Consider the following 12,915-nt stretch of genomic DNA (forward strand, 5'->3'; position numbering starts at 1 on the left):
TACCAAAGTCCTCACTGATTTTGTGCATCAACAATCCTTAAGTCCTTACCTTTTTTCATTGGTAATGGATGAGTTAACATGACATATTCAAGATGTTATTCCTCGGTGTATACTTTACGCAGACGATATACGGTTGATAGATGAAACTCAAGAAGGGGTAAATGCGAAGCTTAACCTTTGGAGAGAAGTGTTGGAATCTAAAGGTCTTCGCCTAAGCTGATCAAAGACAGAATATATGGAATACAAGCGGGATGGATGAAGTGAAAGAGTGCATCTGGTGTGTTGTGTGACCGTCGTATGCCACTAAAGCTCAAGGGAAAATTTTATAGGATGGCAATAAGGTCTGCGATGCTGTACGGCATAGAATGTTGGGCGGTGAAGCATCAACACGTACACAAAATGGGTGTAGCGGAGATGAGGATGCTTCGTTGGAGGTGTGGGCTCACGAGAAAGGATAAGATTAGGAATGAGTGGGTTGGACATGTGCAAAGAAGGCCTACTGACGCTCCAGTTCGAAGATGTGACTACGGGACAGAGGTTCAGGGCCGAAGGGGTAGAGGAAGACCTAGGAAAACTTTGGAAGAGACCCTAAGAAAAGACTTAGAGTGCTTGGATCTAACAAAGGACATGACACAAAACCGAGCGCAATGGCGTTTTAGGATTCACATAGCCGACCCCACTTAGTGAGAAAAGGCTTTGTTGTTGTTGTTGTTGGTGGTGGTGATCTGCTTGCTTAATGGGCTCTTCCACATCTGGTATAATGAGATTTGTTGCAAAGTGTATAGATCATACATCATCACATATTGTCTTAAAAATAGTTAGGAACCAATGCGAGTAATCATTTATTTTCTGTTACCTTGTGTCGTGTTGTAAGAGAACCAACTCTTGCTGTCCTGGTGGAACTGCAGAGGATCTTTGGCGTAATTTGACACAAATGGGATCGGATGAAAGCAATGAAAACCATCCAGTTCTAGGAAACATAAAGCAAGCACTGGACACACTTGTCCGGCAAAGGTTTGACTTGTTATGGATTGTTTATTTGCAGTTCTTTTGTATCGTCATGATTGTATGTTATTGACCATCCGTAGGTATCTATCTCAAGTTTTGTTCTTCGTTTCAGATATTTGCAGAAAGACAAAGTAAAGGAACCTGACGGCAATACTTTTTTTTTATGAGCTTGCGGAGAGAGCTTTAGGTGCACCATTTAGTGAGAGCACTAAAGCACACATCAGAGGTATGATTTAGAGATTAATCACGTTATGATAATATAATTTATTCATGATTAAGTATTTGAAGAGCTATAAGTTCGTCCTGTTTGGAGTGTGTATTATCCCCCCCTCAACCAAAAAACAAAGTATCTTTGAAAAATTACTCATGTCAACTTGCATGGTTTTCAAATTCGTAAACACGTTTGCCCTCTATTTTGGCAATTCATAAGGTTGTTAGGTTCAAGTTTTTCGTGTCTCCACTATTTAATTGGAAGTAGCTCTACACACAGAAACAGAACCTGAAAGTTTGTGCAAGGTAGTGCTGTAGACAGAATAACGCAATGAACAGTGTAGACAGTTAATGCAGATTGCAAAGAAAACAACACATTGAGCTCACATTTAAGGAAGGTAGAGGAAGTACACATTGGTTTTCTATCCAGATTAAAGATAGGCTTTACTAGAGTTGACAGCATGAAGAGTTGCTGAGCCTGTGTTATAGAGGAGGAGGGGCCCTGCTGTTTAGAAGGGAGAGGAAAATTAGGAAGAAGGAGCGGGAATTGGGGAGTGGAGAAGGGAGAACTTGGATGGGGGGAGAGGGGCCCTGAACCATCCAAGTCCTTAGGTGGCTCTGCCGTTGGCACCCGTTACTGAGGCAAATGAAGAGGAAAAATAGGTTAAGGCAGGAGTAAAAGAAAAGATGCACATGATCATTTTTTTGGCGTAGCTGCTTAATTTCTAGCCGGTTACTAAGAACAGTAGCAAACCAAAAATTAAATGGAACTAGCCTAAATACGGATAGAGGTAAAGAGTCTAAGAATAGGTGTGAGCTGAAGAGTCTAAGAATAGGTATGAGCTATACAAGCAATTCTATTTAGGACAATGAGGAAATACTACTCTGTTTTTGGGAGTACAGAACAACAAGAAAATAAGGAACTATAAGAGGTTGCAAGAAAATGGTAGAAACTACCACCATCAAACTAGTTGGATACTATAGTTACTCCTAAAACCCTAGATACAAAGAAGCATATGCAGCTGAAACATTCTCTAAATTCATCCATGTTTTGAAAGAAAGTATTAAAAGGCTAAATGCACAAAAGACGATAAAAGCTAAAAGATATTAAAGACCATTGAAAGAATATTTTCCCGAGGGTGCTGCCACTTATTTACAACACTTAAATTGCTCTGCTAAATTAGCACGGGAGAAGCCTTGTTCGGTGGTTTTGTTGCTTTGTTGCAGAAAACATTGCAGTTATGTGATTTGTTTTTCTTTTAGCTCTGTCTAAAAGCTCAGGGTTTAGGGTTTAGGGTTTAGGGGCCTCAAGTCACAAATCCCATTAGTTTTCAACTTTCCCAAACAGAAACCCTAGCACTGTAAAAGTCTTAGTCACTGGTCGTTGCTTTGGCTTGGGGCCGTCGTCAGCCTCTCCCCCCTCCTTCTAGCACCTCCCCACTTCTCCTAATCTCTCCGCCTCCCTAGCCTCTCCTCTCCCCGCCTCCCATCCCCCTCCTTTTCCCCCCGACCACTCCTTGCTTGGTGCTGTGCAGCCCCTCTTCTCCCCAACATTTTGTGGGCAGTTTCTTCACGGCTTTGATGCAGCCTCCGCCCCAAAAATCGAGATTTACTCCCTAACAAGGCCTATTCCCTTGATTTAGCGCAAGATCCACGGGCTTGGGTGGGTTATTGGTTGTTGGTGGGTCGGATCTTCCCTTTATGGCTTGATTTTCAGGGTTATGTGGCTCCTCTTTACTAATCCGTGGCAGCACTGCCTTCCCTGACCAGATCTGTGGCGGCCTTGCCTTGCTTGGCTCACGGTTATGGCAGATCTCACTAGAAGTGGTAAAGTTGCAGGTGGAGATGAGCCAATCATCGAAGAAGAGCCAACCGGAGGATTTCGTTTCTCGGATTACTGTAGGTTCAGTACGTTTGTACCACATCTAGCGGGTGATGTCTTGCCTAGCGAGTGATGTAGCCCGCGTGTGTGATGGTTTTGATGTGGCCTCACTTGTTAGCATGGTTTGATGTGGTCTCACTTGTGTGTGTTCTGTTATAAGTCTGTTCCATCTGCCGTCTTTGTGGCAGATTTGTACCAACTGTGCTTGTGCTAGTTTGTGGGCGTTTGTGATAGCCAATTAAAGGATTATCATTATTGCTTGTTTGTGCGAAGTGCCTCCAGATCAAATATATAGTCACTGCCCATGTGGCAACCTTTGCAACTGTTATCGTTTAGTAATGGAAAATTGGTATTGTTATGCTATTTTATTTACTTGTCATTCTTGTGGGTTGTGAAGGAAGAGATTGTCTCCGTGGATGTCGATGACTAGCGGCTGCCGACGGGCTGCCAACTTGGTCTGACTGTATCATAGTTGTAGTTAGATGGTTCCATCTTGTTGCCATATGACTGTCTCTAGGTATAAACTTACAAGGAAGCTTATAATGTCAATAGATGTCTTCCAATTTTGGGTCTTGCACTGTAAAAGTAAAACCTAATTTGGGTTAATGTTAACTCCCAACTATTCGCTTTATTTATAAGAGTAAGGCGGCACTCATCCTTTTTTTGGTTGGTTGAAAAACGGGGCTAAAAGCAAGAGCTCAAACAAATCTACTTCATAATAAATCTAGATCGGGACATTTCAAGTCGATCCTCACGAATGAAATTAACGACACTCATCCTTGAAGTTGAAGGCTTGAAACCTTCATCCTCGACTCATTAAACACACATAGTAGAGGTATCATTTCAGAAATCAATTAAGTATGGTTTTACAATTTTTCATGATTATTTGTTATAATTTCCTCATGCTAACGTGCATGTTTTGCTAACGAGATATGCTAATAATCTTCTCAATTTCTTATGACACGTGTACTCTACTAGCACTCAAAGTTAAAATTTTAAAATATTAAAATTTCATTAGTTTACTTCCTCTGTTACGTGATATGATTAGAAACAAGAATGTTTAAATGAGAAGATAAGTGAAAAGGTTGTTAGGGTCTCTTTTTGGATTGATGAACACGTTTGCCTCTCTTAGCGTCAATTCAAAAAGTTCTTAGATATTCATCATTTTTGGTGTCTCCACTCAATCAAGGAGACACGAATAAAGTATAATTATGTCTCTTTAGCAAACAAAGAGAGTCAAATAAGTCTTCAAACACAAATTTATTAAAAATTAAATAAATCAAGTTATTTCCTAGCAAAAAGAAATAATAATAAAAGAAGTTTTAAAGTTCGAACTTCGTTTTACGATCCAAGGTAGTCCTCTGTTTCTAAAGGCTCTTTGATTTCCACACGAGCGCGTGTTACTTGGTGCTCGCGATTGTTGACCCTCGCTGCATCTTCTTCAACCTTTTTTGGCATAAAATTGTAGTACGAAGTGTTCTTCACCTTCATGTTGGCCCTTGCCTTCTCTTCTTCAGCTTTGGTTGGCATGAAATTGTAGTAGGGAGTGTTGTTATTAGCCATGAGAGTTTAAGAGTTCTTAATCCTTCTTTCCATGTGGATGATCGAAGCTTTGATGGTTGAAACATTAAGGTTGTGTTTCCGATTTTATAATGATCTATGCACGGTATGTAACAGGAGAATTTGACTATATTTTGTATTTATTCTACTACCTTGATATGTTTTTCGAAGACATGTAAAGAGAAGTTTTCTGCATGAAGATATTAAACTTTTCTTTACTTCTACATTTGGATAAAATCTAAAAATATGTGACCGTTTAGGGTAATTGCGGAGTTTATATAATAATATGTACATGTTGTGTAATAAAAAAATAAAAAAATATCCCCGGTTGTCGTAAAACGTCATCTACAAAGAATTACTATCTGATTAAACATTTATTTGTTTATTTATAAACATAAGTATATGTAATAATAATAAAGCATGTTTAATATGTGTAATAATAAATACAAAATAATTTACCCACAAAGAAATTTCCTTTCATACGGAAGATGCCTATGATTTTTTTTGAAAAAAAATAAAGATGCATGTTATTCAAATTAATGAGCTCCTCCCTCTTTTTATATGATATTAATATTTATGATACTTGAAATGTAAAATTTCTATATGGAGCTTATTGCTCATCATAATTAGGGTGAGTAATAACATTATTGACATAATTAAGGTTTCAGCTCGTGTCATAGGTTGTAAAATATTGTAATAATTGGTCACATATCTATCTACATGACAATCTATTTGAAATTAGAATTTTATTTGAATGTCTAAGATTAGGTAAGTATTTGTTTAGAAAATAGGAGTCTCAAGGTCCTATTTGTAATGAACCCTAAAAAAATCTTTTTTTTTAATACAAGTGATAATATTTAATTTAATTTACAATAGAGGGAATGAAAGGGCTTAAATCTAAAACATTGAAGAGGAAGAACTCAACCATCATAGAAGTCCACTACTTGCAAAAAGGAACTTTGCATTATAAAATGATATATATATATATATATATATATATAATGACGTGGATTCTTAACAATCGTTCTAGAACTCACACGTCAATAACCTTTTGAATTAATCACCTTATGTGCCTCGATAATCAATTAGTAAGTTAATATTATGCTAATTGTATTTGTATGACAAAATCTTTCTTGTAATCCGCAACATTTAATACAACTTCCGATTTGAATGAATTTTTACAATGATTTGGGATGAGTGCATAAAAAATAAATGGTACAGATCATAAGATTACTTTTTGAAGAGAGTATAGACAAGTAGTTAACATGTATTAAGTTACTAATTATTTAGTGTTTCAACACTCATATAAGATGAGAGTTTCTTATATGAAGTTTTAAAACAATAATATTTTGGGAGTTTTAACGAAAAGCCCACGGTACTGTTCACTTTAATGAAAAACCACATTTTAACACTAAAAAGTCAAACATAATACTATTCACTTCACCCTTTATTTTGTCCTTATCGTTAAAACTCAAAGTTTTCAAGCCCTTTTCATTAGTTTTCCTTAATATTTTATGGTACTTTTATTTGCACTCAGAAAATCTATGGCCTCCAAACTTTCTATATTTAAAAAATAAAATAAAAACACTTAGTAATGCACAATGAAGTTTTTGAAATGCTAATAAGACACCCATATTTCAAACAAAGGAGCAATATTTTAAGGGTAAATTACATAGAAACCCCTCAGGTTTGAGGTCTATTACAACCACATACAACATCTTTAAAACATTTCACTTTCATACCTCACGTACTATTTTATTTCAAAATAACACCTCCATTAGGATTTCCATCTAATGGTCTGTTAAATTCTAACATGGCTGCCACATTTGTGCTTATGTGGCTGCCACGTGGCAAAACAAATAATTTTTTTATACATTAACAATATTATAATTGTCACATCCCGGCCCGGGTCCACCACATTACAAGCCCGTTCCACCACCGTAGCACGAGATTGTCCGCTTTGGGCTTACCATTCCCTCATGGTTTTGTTTTTAGGAACTCACGAGCAACTTCCCAGCACTGTTCTAAAAATCCCCGCCTAGCGCCGCCTAGGCGCTAGGCCCTAGCCCACCGCCCCGATTAATGCCTAGGCCCCAGCCCACCGCCTAGACCACCTAGGCACCCGCCTAGACCCGCCTAGGTTGCAACTCACTTAGACAGAAAATACACAACTTTCATTTTGCATTTTGTTTTTTTCCAATAAATTGTAAGAGACTTGTTGCATAATTGAATGAACAAACATTATATCCTTATTTCACATGTTTTCATTATGTTCCAATACTTCATGATATATATGCATTCTATTTTGTAGTTTATGATAAAATTATATATATTTCAAGTAGAAGCAGACACTTAATTACATGAAATATGATAGATTTACTTAAATCCGCCTAGTCCGCCTAGGCCCCGCCTAGGCGCCTAAGCGTTCCCCAACCCGTCGCCCTACTAGGGTCTAGCGATTTTTAGAACCTTGCTTCCCAGTGGGTCACCCATCCTAGGAGTGCTCTGGCCTCCTTCTCGCTTAACTTCAGAGTTCCTACAGAACCCGAAGCCAATAAGCTCTCAAAAGGCCTCGTGCTAGGTAGGGATGAGAATATACATTTAAGGATCACTCCCTGGGCGATGTGGGATGTTACAATCCACCCCCCTTAGGGGCCCAACGTCCTCGTCGGCACACTTCCGACCAGGGATTGGCTCTGATACCATTTGTCACATCCCGACCCGGGTCCACCACATTCCGGACCCATTCCACCACCGTAGCACGATATTGTCCGCTTTTGGCTTACCATTCCCTCACGGTTTTGTTTTTGGGAACTCACGAGCAACTTCCCAGTGGGTCACCCATCATGGGAGTGCTTTGGACTCCTTCTCGCTTAACTTCGGAGTTCCTATAGAACCCGAAACCAGTGAGCTCCCAAAAGGCCTCGTGCTAGGTAGGGATGAGAATATACATTTAAGGATCACTCCCTGGGCGATGTAGGATGTTACAGTAATATTAACCCTATTTATATAAAAAAAATTAAAAACCCAAAAAAACCCAAACCCAGATCCCCTTTCTTCCCCCTCACCTATCTGTAACTCATGTTTACAAAATCCCTTCCCCCAGAAGAAGAAGAAACCAAACCCGTACGTTCCCTTCCCGATGCCCACTTGCCTTCCCCACCCCCCCCCCCGGCAACGACCCACCTGCCTTCCTCTGCCCTTCCCGTCGACGATAAGCTCCCGCGACCCCCCCTCGGCGACGGTTGCAGGTATTTGGGTTATGGGTTGTGGTTTTGCATGTAGTGGGTTGCAGGGGTTTCTAAGAAAACTAGTGAAAAAAAAAACAGATAAGTGATTAAAGGTGGGGGCTTTGAGGGGGGAGAGATGGAGGGGAATATGGGTTTTGGGGGAAGGAGACGCGTGGAGGCAGGAGGCAGAGGGTGGTGGGGGAAGATGTGGGAGAGGGGTGGAATTCAAAGTTCAAACCCTAGAGAGGGAGAGGGAATGAGGGAATTGAAAAAAGGGTGTCAGGGAGTGTGTTGGGGTTGGTGTGAAGGAAGAAGAAAAGTGGGAGAGATGGGTATGGGGGTGGGGACGGATGGACGGGAAGGAAGAGATGGGTAAGGGGTGGGGGTGGGGGTGGGGGTGGGATGTGGGGTTATGGGGAAGGAGATCTAGGTTTGGGTTTTTCTGGTTTTTTTTTTTTTTTTTTGTAAATAGGGTTAATATTGTTAATCTATAAAAAAAAAAAATTTTTTTTTGTCACGTGACAGCCACATCAGCACAAATGTGGCAGTCACGTTAGCATTTAACAGACCATTGGATGGAAAATCTAGCGAATGTGTTATTTTGAAATAAAATAGTACGTGAGGTATGAAAGTGAAATGTTTTATAGATGTTGTATGGAATTGTAATAGACCTCAAACCTGAGGTGTTTCTATGTAATTTACCCATATTTTAACTAAACCAATAGGTACGTCATAATAATATGATATCAAATCAAACTCGTCATCCACAAAAATCTAACACAAAGACCTCACAAATGAAGAGTATCATCAGATCATAATAATATGCTAAAAAGAACAAAGTAGTCCCCATAAGAAGCTTACTATCAAGTAACTGTATAATGTCGGAGGAGAAGGAAATGATGAATGCAACTGTGCTCTTGCTAATAATGGAGCCTGGATTCACAGATTGCATGTGCTTTCTGAATCATTGGATGCCTTTACCAACTTATGCTGTGCAATAACTATAATTTACTCCAAATCTAAAACAAAAGTTGGTCGAAAATTATTAAGATTCATGTGAGGTTGGTGCTAACTTCCATCAATCTCAACACATCATTCAAGGCCAATCCGTTAGGAATATCAGAAACTTCTAAGCTACAAGATACAACGAACCCCTCTCACTTCTTTTGGACAACCATCGAACCCAAGCGAATGCGAGTGGCACATGAAAGGGTTACTAGTTATTCAACCTATTCAAAAATTGGATTACAAATTCATCGGTCTGAATGATAAACATATTGTAACCTGTAAAGCATATAGACAACAACAACGGAATGATGCGCTACAGCGACAAGATACAACGACATAATTCACCTCCGTTGCAAGAAAACCCTCATCAAAGGGTGTTGAGATGATTACCAAACGCTTCTAGGACAACACATTTTCTGCAGCCCCACCCTTTGGCATGGGAGCATCAAAGTCTGTTCAGATAAACTGTCTACAGCATTCAGTCACTGCTATAACCCCTGCTGGTGCTTGCATCCCCGATAGAAACTGTGGCAAGTGACTTGGAAGCCCACACTCTGGCGTTCATTGCTCCTTCCTGCAAATTACTCCTCTTGCAAGGCTCTTTTAGAGAATTAAACAACTGTACTGCCCGCTTTAGAAAAGCCAAAGGGTGCTCCAACAAGCTTCCCAGTCTCATGTTTTGAATATGCCGTCTCCATGCAGATTGAGCAAACGAAAGCAGAGCAGGATAAAAGGAGTAGAGCAATCTCAGAAGCACAAAAGCAGAAGCCAGAGCTAAATATGTTTCTTGCCGAAGCAAATTCTCAGGAGATCTAGCCCACGAAAACGGGCAGCTTTCCTGCTCAGTGCTATCATGCTTCTCATGATTTAGTGGGTATCCAATTTTTTCCAGTGACAATTGATCCAGTGATACAGTCTTGATGCCTGCACCCATTCACCACGGTCAATAACTACCCCACAGGGTTATAAGATAAATACAACAACGGTGAGAGACTAAAGAATGGCAAATCTGAAATTAAGAAAAACATGATTCTGGATGGTGATGCAGAATATCAGAAAAAAGAACAAGTTGTCCTGTAGGACTAAATAGAATCAGTGGGTCACAGATAACCTAAAACAGTTATTTCAAATAAAAAACCACTTCTCTTTAGTATACATCACTCGATAAAAGGCTTTTTTGACTGATTCTTATTCATCATACCAAATATAAAACATAAGCTTACAATAGGAACAAAAAAGACATACCAGTAACATCACTATAGAAAGCAATAAGAGAACCAGGAGTGCGCGCGCCTTGATATCGAATGCGCGTGGTAGAATTCAAAATGAAAAGAGTAGGAAATCCATGAACTCCATATTTAGAGAGTATACTGCAAACAGTTAATCAGTTAAGTTCAATTTCTAATAACAAAGCGTGTAGAATATGATCAATATCTGCAGATATTTACAAACCTTGGCCTGATGGCTGATTCTTCAAATGCAAAATGGGGGATCGAAGGATACAAAGAAGCCAGGATGGAAAACGTTGGTTTAAACATCCTTGAGAAAGGGCACCATGATGCATAGAAGAGCACCGCCACATAATCATGAGTATTCTTGTGAACAATATTTAATGCCCTTTGTAAAGAAACCTCATCCCCCTTCAAAGCAGCAATACAAACAAAATTAGAATAACAAATATGTAAGAGAAAAGAAATTCAACTTTCAATGCATACGTGTAAAAAAAAAACAAAAAAAACAAAACATTTTTTGTCATCCCAGCACTAGTGTAATCCACGGAATTGTGAAAAAAGCTGAATGTTATTGTTATCTCACTTGTGCATTGCAGATCCATCTTCAGTGCCATCTATTCCCTCTACTTTCGGAAGAAAAACGCTTCCATTACCTCACCCCTAAAAAGAATTTTTTGGCACTAAACTAAACCGTATGTGATATTTACAGCATTCAAAGGAGAAACTGGTTGCAGGATTCGAGTCTTAAAGTGACTGCTTGAGACAAGTATTGTTCTTGTTTATCCAAACATATAAATTCTGAAAAGGGTTCGCTATCAGAGGTCACCAAAGCACTCAAAACACAAATGTAGCGAAACTCAAAAACCTAAACTGATCCTCTTGGAAAAGCTCTATGAATGAAACCATTTCGGATAGAGGGCGGCAACTACTTTGAACATCATTGGGAAAATGGGCATTGCCCAACTAGGTCTTTCACAACAACAATACAAATTACTACCCTAATAGCAAGGTCAATGCATATACCGAAACCCGAATTTTTAATAAACACATAAACAAATAAAAACAGCATCTCCCTAATCTGCACCTCCAACCCAGATACTGAGATACACCACCAATGATATAATTCTAAATAAAACATAATTTCCCTGAAAATAAAAATTAATAGCAATACAGTAAATAGATAAACAATTGTGTACCACGATAACACCCATGGATTCAACGGATCTGGAAGCGCCGTTGACGGGGCAATTGGAATACCGGAAGCCGAAGATCGCATCGGCAGCGGACTCCGCGGGGCAAGAGGTGGGTTCGGCGGCGGAAATTAGCCGGACCCATAAAACCAATATCACGATCCCACTTTCCCAAACCCTAATCCCCATTTAAGAATCAAAACCTCCCCAAACACCAAATTAACCGAAATAAAAAAAAAACGAAAAACTAAAATGGGGAGCTGCTCGGCAACAGCGCGACGGCGGATGAGGAGGAAGAAGGAGGGGGCCCAGGGGAGAAAGCCCGGCGCATTTTAGCGTCGAGGCTTGTTGGTTGGGGAAGCAGATTGGATTTGATTATTAATGGTAAATTTGGGAGAAAATCGGTTGGTTGATTTGGAATTATTGCGGGGAAAGGAAGGGAAAAAAAGGGGTGGTTTTGGTTTTGGTTATGGTTTGGGTAGTTTGGTGATGGGGTGGAGAGGAGAGCAAAAGCCGAGACGTGGAGATATCGGTGAGTTCTTTCTTTGAGTCACACTCGTCTGCTTCTCTGTATTTGCCAACTCCTTTCTCCCCTTTCTCAAGTGGTTTTTTAATTTTTTTTTTTTAAACGATATTATTTACATTAAAAAAATAAAAAAAAAGTAAGATGATGGGTTAAATTTCATAATAGATTAGTAATAATATAATTCGGTGTTTACCGAAGGCTTTTCGCTTATAAGTAAAAAAAATATTATTATACTGTAATTGGACTAGTTTTTCATTTTTTAACTTAAAATATATATATATATATATATATATATATATATATCTCTCCTTTATTTATTTATTATTTAATTTAACTTTTGCAAATAAAAACTAATAAATAATAAATAATAATTGCTACTTTTTTCTGTGATGATAATGAAATGGTGTTTTAAATCTCCCTTTTTATAATTTAAAACAAAAAAAGTTATTTGGTGGGTTGTTTGGGTTTACGGGTGTAAATGAGGCGAGCTAACCCGAGTAATAAGGACCATAGGTGCTCAACTGGACTCAAATAAATGAGGCGAGCTAACCCGAGTAATAAGGACCATAGGTGCTCAACTGGACTCAAATAATAGGGTAAATTACATAATACTCTCTCAGGTTTGAGGTCTATTATGACTCTATACATCTTTAAAACATTTCACTTTCATACCTCACGTATTATTTTATTTCAAAATAATACCTCCGTTAGATTTTTCATCCATTGTTTCGTTAAGAGCTGACGTGGCAAAAAAAAATTTATGAATTTAAAAATAATTAATTAAAAAAAAGAATTTTTTAGAAAAAACAAAAAATCCTAAAACCCATGTCTTCCCCATCCCCAGCCGCATTCACCCATCCCGAATAACCCCACCTCCTCCTATACTCCATCCCCATCTGCTTTGTGCTTGTATGCAACAAGAATCTTTCGTCGCCGCCTCCATCCCCATCTAGTTGTCTGTCTCCAACAAGTCCATCAACGACAACCTCACCGGCTCCGCCATCCTCGATGCCGCACCTGTCTCTGTCGAGTACGCAACCCAGAAACCATTCCCACCCCCTCCGATCCA

At 39.0% G+C, this 12,915-nt stretch overlaps 1 protein-coding gene and 1 long non-coding RNA gene across 2 annotated transcripts; one reads left to right on the forward strand and one right to left on the reverse strand.

Moving 5' to 3' along the window:
* Positions 1-718: 718 nt before the first annotated feature.
* Positions 719-3,463, forward strand: LOC108173202 (uncharacterized). The gene is made up of 3 exons (XR_011576360.1): positions 719-1,014; positions 1,121-1,234; positions 2,989-3,463. It is a non-coding gene; the product is annotated as an uncharacterized lncRNA (long non-coding RNA).
* A 5,625-nt stretch (positions 3,464-9,088) lies between these two features.
* Positions 9,089-11,914, reverse strand: LOC103406080 (5'-adenylylsulfate reductase-like 4). Its single transcript, XM_008345100.4, has 4 exons — positions 11,327-11,914; positions 10,351-10,538; positions 10,144-10,268; positions 9,089-9,822 (listed from the first exon to the last, which is right to left on the reverse strand). Exons 1-4 carry the CDS (start codon positions 11,507-11,509, stop codon positions 9,377-9,379), a joined length of 942 nt encoding a protein of 313 aa, XP_008343322.2. The 5' UTR covers positions 11,510-11,914; the 3' UTR covers positions 9,089-9,376.
* Between the last annotated feature and the right edge of the window lie 1,001 nt (positions 11,915-12,915).

The sequence above is a fragment of the Malus domestica genome, chromosome 15, assembly GCF_042453785.1.
Source record: "Malus domestica chromosome 15, GDT2T_hap1".
In the NCBI taxonomy this organism is placed as follows: domain Eukaryota; kingdom Viridiplantae; phylum Streptophyta; class Magnoliopsida; order Rosales; family Rosaceae; genus Malus; species Malus domestica.